General features: G+C 48.2%; 1 protein-coding gene across 7 annotated transcripts in view; it reads left to right on the top strand.

Annotated features, from left to right (window-relative positions):
• Positions 1–1,554: 1,554 nt before the first annotated feature.
• The window catches only part of DOCK9 (dedicator of cytokinesis 9), a 335,650-nt gene continuing 328,586 nt past the window's right edge, over positions 1,555–8,618 (top strand). For all 7 annotated transcript variants that reach the window (XM_077812928.1, XM_077812891.1, XM_077812874.1 and 4 more), the window contains exon 1: positions 1,555–1,812. In XM_077812928.1, the coding sequence (XP_077669054.1) occupies positions 1,693–1,812 (120 nt within the window). In that variant the 5' untranslated portion in view covers positions 1,555–1,692. The remainder of the gene's footprint in view (positions 1,813–8,618) is intronic.

Here is an 8,618-nt window from a genome sequence, read left to right as displayed (position 1 = left end):
ATTTAACTCTGTAAAAAGTTTTTGCTGTTTGTGGGAAAGATGCTTTAGTAAGAGTCTTTGATCCTTCAAGCACTTACTCACAAAAGTAACTTTATTCACATGACTAATTCCATTGAGTTTAATAGGACTAGTCATATGAGAATAGTCCCTCAGTGGAAATTCAATGGGACAACGCACCTGAAAAAATGACTTTACCTATACCAGCTTGTAGGGTTGGGCACTAAAGTCTCAGTCCTGCAGACATAAAGATATGTAACTTTACTTAGCTAAACTTTCTATCAGTGTGACTCAAGCTTTACAGAGAGGCAAAGCAAAAACATTGATTAAACTTCATTATTTTTTTCCAATGTATGTGTATAAATATTGGTGCTAGATAATGAACAAAAGAGACTGATTTTTTCAAATCTGTTATGAAACTTAATTGCTGTAGTCCTATTTTGAATAACTTTTAAAAATATCTTCCTAGGTTAAATATTTACATTGATAAAAATTAAAAGCACATATTTAAATATCAAAATGATCTATTGCAATTCACAAAACAACATTAAAGAAGCAAGGCACTGCAGTTGGCTGTAGTTAACACAGTGCTGCAGCTGGCATCTCCTGTAAACCCAACTGCAGCTAGGATGTGGGTAGCATCTCCCTTTGCAGTGGTGGACATAAAATAGCTGATGCTATCAACTGCACCAAGGACAGGTCCACTCCAGGCTTAGGCGTACTTCTCAACCTGCCAAGGTGCAGATGCAGGCTCCCTGATCTGACCAAGGCCCCAAATGAGGGATGTACGACTCCCTACCTGTAGGAAAATTACAGAGGGGCAATTTATTCTTTTGGTGTAGAGATTTCTATCACTACATCTTCATGGCTCCTTATAGTCTGATGTAAATAATTCTCAACCATAAAATGAGCAGGACCACGCGGCGTGTAACTGTGGGGTTCATCTAATAAGTGACACCCCTTTGAGCAAGGACAGGGAATTTGGAAGGTCAAAGCTGCTGTGTGCCTGGGCGAGGGCCCCGGACACAAGGCAGGGCTCGGGGCAGGAACAGGCCCTGCACCGACGGGAGACAGGGGCCGAGGAGGAGGGTTGTGAAACGCTGTTTCTGAAGGGGCACGGACCGGCGCGCCAGAGCCTGCGCGCCCAGGGGCCGGCCCCCCACCACCGACCCCGATCCCCGCCAGCGGGCCCCGCCCCAGCCCGCACAGGACGCTGCGGACCCGCCCTGGGCGAGGGGAGGCCGTGACGACGCGCTCAGCGCCAAGCGGGAATTTCCGGCTCACGCCGGCCCCGCCCCGATGTTGGCCGCGGCTCCCAGGGGAGACCGACGCGGGGGCGGGGTGCGCGAGGGCAGCCGCCGGGCAGGTCGCGGGGCGACCAATCCGACGCGGATCCGGGGAACAGGTGTGGGCGGGGCATGATGGGTGGCCCCACCCCTTCGCCGTCTCGGCTCCGCCAATCAGCGACCGCGGTTGCACCCTACGCCCTCCCCCCTCGTGTGACTCAGTGTTTGGGGTGGGATCGGGGCGCGCGCTGGGAGCATGGACTGAGTGAGGGAGGGGCCACCTGAGAGGGCAGAGCCGCTCGGGCCGGCGCCAGCTGCGACACTGGCTCGCCGTCCACGGCCGGGCCATGGGGGCCGCGGAGTGAGGGGCCGGGAGCGAGGCGAGGCGGCGGCGGTAGCAGCGGCAGCCATGTCGCAGGCGCAGGTCCCCCCGGAGACTCGGAAGTTCACCCGGGCGCTCAGCAAGCCGGGCACGGCGGCCGAGCTGCGGCAGAGCGTCTCCGAGGCGGTGCGGGGCTCCGTGTTCGTGGTAAGAGCCCGGCCGGTTGGGCGGCTGCGGGGTGCGTGGCCTGTGGGGACAGCGCCCGTCTGTCCCCGCACAGGGGGCTGGGGCGCATCCCCGGCCACCAGGGAGCCCCCTCCGCCGGGCACCGGGGCCTGATGCTGCCGCCGAGCTCCCCGCATCGACAGGGCTCCGACGCCCGCGGCGGGAGGGAGCCGCCGGGCTGGCGCGGCGCGGGGCTTGCCCTTGGCTCGCGGCGGGGCGCGCGCCTCCTGCTGGCCTGCGGCTCTGGCCCGGGCTGAGGTGCCGGTGTGGCGGAGAGCCAGCCAGGGAGGCTCCCTGCGTGGGCGGGGGCCGCAGTCCGCGGGCGCGGCGGGGCTCTCCGCCGGCACAGCGCTGGGAGTCGCCGCCGCCGCGCTCCTCGGTGCGGCCGCAAACTTCCATCCAGTCCCCGCGCGTGTGCGTAGCGCGGCGCGTGGCGTGGAAGTCTGTGGGTGTGTCTGAAGAAGAGGTACAAAAGGAGGTGCGGTGGCACTTTGCCGTGCCCTCCTCACCACGGTAACACGTATGCTGGGTCGTTCCTCTTCATCTCTTTTCTGAAATCGTCCTAACCCCGGAATTAAACCCAGACGTATTCGCGGCGGGGTTGTAATCAAACAGGGTCTTGTGAGGATTCAGTAACTACTCTGTGGACTCTGACTGGAAGGGAGCAAAGCTAGGCTGTGTTTCTGTCACTGAACCCTCACTAAGTCCTGGTTTGCGCTACAGGTTTATGTCACTATAACTACATCGATCAGGGGTGTGGAAAATCCACACCCCTGAGCAGTGCAGTTACACCAGTTTGAGCCCCAGCGTAGATAGTGCTCTGTTAACGGGAGGGCTTCCCATGTCCACATAACTACCGCCTCTGGGGGAGATGGAGTACCTATGTGATGGGAGAAGCTCTCCCGGCTTCTTTACTGAACACTACAGTGGCATTGCTGCACTGGTGTAGCTGTGCCACCATAGTGCTGTAAGTGTAGACATACCCTAAGGCAGAGGGGGGGGCAAACTATGGTCCTCAGGACTTTGGCCCCTGAGCTCCTGCCAGGGAGTGGGGTCAGGACAGGCTTGCAGAGGAGCCAGCCCAACTCCCCAGCAGCATGGTGAGCAGGGCGGAGGCTAGGCCCTGGCCCCTCCCCTTCTGCTCCCCTGCCTCCTTTGCAGTCACAGTTCCCCCAGTACCTGGGCAGCATGGCTGCAGCTCCAGGCAGGCGGCATGGCTAGAGTGCGGCCAGACCTGGTTTTCCAGGGTGGCGTGGTCAGGGGGAGTTCCGGGGCGGGTGGGGGGTGGTCAAGGGGCCTGGGCCCTGCTGCCAGGGTCAGGGGCAGAGCAAACCAGGGCCCCCCTCCATCTCCAGCATGTTGGCCAGCAGCCAAGCCCAGATAGGGAGCGAGCCCTGCCCGGCTGCCAGGAAGAGCAGCCAAACGAGCAGGGGAAACGCACAGGGAAAGGACTGAGCCCCCTTTTCCCCAACCCCACAGGTAATGTGGGGCGGGGAGAGCAGGGAGGGTTGGATGGGTGTGGGGGGGCCGCAGGGGGGCAGTAGGGGGTGGGGAACAGGGGAGATTGGATGGGGCAGGGGTCCCGGGGGTGGTGAACAGGGGAGATTGGATGGGCGTCCCGGCGGGATGGTCAGGGGGAAGAGAGCAGGGGTGTTTGGATAGGATGCAGGATGCCCGGGTGGGAGCAGGGGGCGTTGGATGGGAGTGGGAGTTCTGGGGGGGTTGGAATGGGGGCGGGGGCCAGCCACTCCTTGCTGTTTGGGGAGGCATAGCCTTTCCCAGCTTTCCCTACCTTGCCTGCCATACAATTTCTGTAGCCGATGTGGCCCTAGGGCCAAAAAGTTTGCCCACCCGTGCCCTAAGGCCATGTCTACGATGGCACTTTTGTCGTTAAAACTTTTTGTTGCTCAGGGGTGTGAAAAAACACCCCCTTTAACGACAAAGGTTTTAATGATGAAAAGCACCGGTGTGGACAGTACTCCTGGAGACAAAGATGTGGCCCCATGGCAATAAAGAGCAGTTACACATCACATCTTAAAATGGTGCAGTTGCACAGCCATGCCGTTGTAAGATGCACGGTGTAGACATAGCCTTAGTCACTTAATCTCTCTTTCTCCTTTTCTCCAGCTTTAAAATGGGGACAGTAATGCTTACCTATCATTGTAAAGTGTTCCTGTATCTACAATTGAAAAAGCATCATAATACCCATCTACTCATTCTACAAATTAACTCCTATTTTTTGTAACTACCAGGGTAACAAACTGTTGAACCCCCTTAATCGTTGGTCAGCAGTTCTGCCTTTGAGTAGTTCCACTGACTCCAGTGGGACTACTTGGAGTAATAAGATATAAGGTAACGCGTTAAAAATATATCTTTTTCTAGTAAACACGAGGGCAGTAAGGACTGAATAGTGCAGAGATAGTCGTTCCTACAATCCCAGCATTGCTGATGGTGCTGAAAGGATCAGCAGAAAAATAGTTGATGTTGAATTTTATCTTAAGAACATAAGAATGGCCATACGGGTCAGACCAAAGATCCATCTAGCCCAGTATCCTGTCTGCCAACAGTGGCCAGCCAGGTGCCCCAGAGGGAATGAACAGAACAGGTAATCATTGAGTGATCCACCCCCTATCTCCCAGCTTCTGACACTGTCCCTGCCCATCATGGCTAATAGCCATTGATGGACCTATCCTCCATGAATTTATCTAGTTCTTTTTTGAACCCTGTTATAGTCTTGGCTTTCACAACATCTTCTGGCAGAGTTGCACAGGTTGACTGTGCATTGTGTGAAAAAATACTTTTTTGTTTGTTTTTAAACCTGTTGCCTATTAATTTCATTTGGTGACCACTACTTCCTCTGTTATGAGAAGGAGTAAATAACACTTCCTTATTTACTTATGCCACATCCGTCATAATTTTATAGACCTCTATCATATCCCCCTTAATTATCTCTTTTCCAACTTGAAAAGTCCCAGTCTTATTAATCTCTCCTCATATGGAAGCCATTCCATACCCCTAATAACTTTTGTTGCCCTTTTTTGAACCTTTTCCAATTCCAATATATCTTTTTTTTAAGATGGGGTGTCCACATTTGCACGCAGTATTCAAGATGTTGGCATATATAGAGATGGATTTATATAGAGGTGATATGATATTTTCTGTCTTCTGATCTTAGCCTTTCTTAATGATTCCGAACGTTCTGTTAGCTTTTTTGATGGCCACTGCACTTTAAGTGGATGTTTTCAGAGAACTAGCCACAGTGACTCCAAGATCTTTCTTTAGTGGTAACAGCTAATTTAGATCCCATCATTTTATATGTATATTTGGGATTGTATTTTCCAATGTGTATTACTTTGTATTTATCAACATTGAATTTCATCTGCTGTTTTGTTGCCTAGTCACCTGGTTTTTGGGATCCCTTTGTAACTCTTCGCGGTCTTCTTGGACTTAACTATCCTTGGCAAATTTTGCCACCTAACTGTTTACCCCTTTTTCCAGAGCATTTATGAATATGTTGAATAGTACTGGTCCCAGTACAGACCTTTGGGGAACACCACTATTTACCTCTCCATTCTGAAAACTGACCATTTATTCCTATCCTTTGTTTCCTATCTTTTAACCAGTTACTGATCCATCCCTCTTATCCCATGGCAGCTCACTTTGTTTTAGTGCCCTTGGTGAGGGACCTTGTCAACGGCTTTCTGAAAATCTAAGTACGCTGTGTTCATAGGTTCCCCCTTGTCCTTATGCTTGTTGACCCCCTCAAAGAATTCTAGTAGATTGGTGAGGCATGATTTCCCTTGACAAAAGCCATGATGACACTTCCCCAACAAATCATGTTCATCTGTGTCTGATAATTCTATTCTTTACTATAATTTCAACAAGTCTGGCTGGCACTGAAGTTAGGCTTACCAGCCTATAATTGCCTGGATCGCCGCTGGAGCCTTTTTAAAAAATTGGTATCACATTAGCTATCCTCCAGTCATCTGGTACGGAAGCTGATTTAAATGATAGATTACATACCACAGTTAGTCATAATTGTTGGTGTTGAAATGAATGGAAGAAGTTAATCTGTCTCGGAGCTACTTTTTCAGAAAGTTTAAATATATGAGAAGATAGCACTACGTTAGTACAGGTTCTGAAGACTTCTTTGCAACCAGAAGGACTAAAACTTTTAAAAAGAGCTTGTATTCTGCAGTAACTTTTAGGGTCAGCAAATATATGATGTCATACCAGCTCAGTCTGACTGTAGCCAGTGCTTTTTGCATATTGCTATACTGATGGTATAACGAGGAATTTTTTTGATGGTGAGTTCGTGTAATAGTTTTTGAATTAAAAGAAAACAAACTTTACCATACGTAGTATGTTTGTGACTTTTCCCCACCCGGTTAATTTATAGAATAAATTTCCTCTTCCACTCTTCTTGTTTTGATTCTTCTGTTAAATCACTCCTTTCTCTTTATTCTTTTCTTCCTCTTTACCATTGTGAAGGCCATCCTGCTAATCCTTCACTATGATTAATTGGAGCATCTGATTCTTCTATTCTTGTACCCAGGCTGTTTAACAACTCTGGGGAAAGGCCTGTGATCATGGGACTTTCCTGCATTTACAAATTAGTTCTTTTTCTCCTTTTGTTCTGCCATGTGCCTTGTCAAGCAGCATTATTTTTTCATTCATTGAATTCCACATCCACCTTCAACTTTTGAAGAGAGGAGATTGGTGGACATTGTGCTCTCTGTTCATGCGTTTTTTCAGTGACTGACTGTATCTACCATGATCCATTTTTCTGTCACCAATTTTTTTTGCCTGCTATCCTTTAATCCCTCTACCTGTTGTTTGACCACCTTCTGCCTGACTCCTCCATCCCAGTTTTTGTCCTTCTAACTCTGCCACCTGGCTTTCCAGCTACTCTCCATCTGCTTTCTTCTCTTTACATTCAGGCTCATCGAGTTAATGGTATGAAACTTTTGTCCCAAGATCCTCTCCTGCAATTCCAAATTGTATCCACTCCAATCTGGATTCTGCCCTCTCCTCCCCACTGAAACTTTCTAGCATATTTAGAAAGGCAGCATGAAACTTAAAGCTATCTGCTGAAGGAAGTATATAATTGGCCTAATCTGTATAATGTGAAATCAAAACCTTATTATCCCTTGGAGAATCTGCATGTGAACCTTAAAAAGGGAGTGAATTTGGAATTTCCTGGAAGAAGCCATGGAAGAATGAGTCCAGATTTTTTAGAAGCTGGTGCATCCTTAATGAGTGGGTAAAACTTTTCACTTTGCATACAAGGTGTCATAAATAAACATTTGCAAGCCCAGCAGTGTTGAAAAGTAATATGTATAACTGTATATTGTCAGGCAGTGTTTAGATTTTCTCTAGAATGTTTTGTTGTATACTTGCTTGATTAAAGATTATAGTTTGATGTGTTAGGGGAGGGGAGGCACTGCGTGCTGTGCTGAGCTGAGCAGCCTGCTAAGCTAGGCTGAGAGCTCGCTAATGAGACTCTAGCCTGCTATCCTTTGATCCCTAACCCTTTAGGATCCCTTGGTAAGGAGATAGGGCTAATTTAGGGATGAGACTTTAAAAAACCAGCTCCTAGGCGATCAGAGGAGTTTTGCAAGGGAGTTTAGAGAGGGAATGTGAGAACATACTCTAAACTTAGGCCAATAACCCCATTCTCCTTTCACGCCCCCCCCCCCCAAAACAGAAACAAAAAAAACCCAAAAAACCCACCACCTTTACAAGAGTAAAAATAATGCAGGTAGAAGTCCAGCAGCAGAGTGGCAGGAGGAGGGGTTTAGGTTTAGAGAACTGGGGAACCTTTTGGGAAAAGAGGAGCCTGTACAGGAAAGATGGGCTCCACCTAAATCAAAACTGAACCAGAGTGCAGGTATGTACAGTTAAAAAGGTTATAGAGGATTTTTTAAACTAAGGACTGGGGAAAGGCTGACAGATGTTGAGGAATACATGGTTTGGGCGAAGACATTCCTTAGGGATGAATTTATTAATGGGGAACTCTATCAGAAAAAAGTTGGTAAAGTACTTGTAGGAACTCGTGAAGTATAGTGAAACATAAGAGTCCCATTTAAATATAATACTTGAAGGCAAGCAACTGAATATTGACAAAATCTACAAGTACTTTTATACAAATGCTAAAGTCTAGATATTAAAAGTGTGAACTAAAGTGCCTGGCATTAGACGAGGATATTGATATAATAGGCATCACAGAAGCTTGAGTAGAGTGAGGATAATCAATGGGATGTGGTAATACCAGGATACGAAATGTGTACGAATTATTGAGTAGGTTGCACTGGTGGGGGAATGTTTCTATATGTTAAGAAAAGCGTAGAGTGAAATAAAGGAAAAATTTCAAACAAATCAAACTATACCATAGAATATGGATAGAAATAGCAGCAGGAATACTGACAACCTGACCAGGATGGTGACAGTGATTGTGAAATGCTCAGGGAGATTAGAGAGAAACAAACATAGAAAAATGCAGTAGTAATGGATGATTTCAACTATCCTCCTATTGACTGGGTATAGTCACCTCAGGTGGTGATTGAAGAAAAAATTTTTTTTTTAAGACATGTTAAATGACTGCTTCTTGGAGTATCTTGTCCTGGATTCCACAAGGGGAGAGGAAATTCTTGATTTAATCCTGAATGGAACTCAGGATCTGGTCCAAGAGGTGAGCATAGTTGAACTGCTCAGTAATAAAGACTATAATGTGATTACATTAACATTCTTATAGGGGGAAAAATGCCAAAGAAACCCACCACAGTAAC

This window comes from Eretmochelys imbricata, chromosome 1 (genome assembly GCF_965152235.1).
Source record: "Eretmochelys imbricata isolate rEreImb1 chromosome 1, rEreImb1.hap1, whole genome shotgun sequence".
Lineage (NCBI taxonomy): Eukaryota > Metazoa > Chordata > Testudines > Cheloniidae > Eretmochelys > Eretmochelys imbricata.
This window is presented reverse-complemented; position numbering and strand designations above follow the sequence as displayed.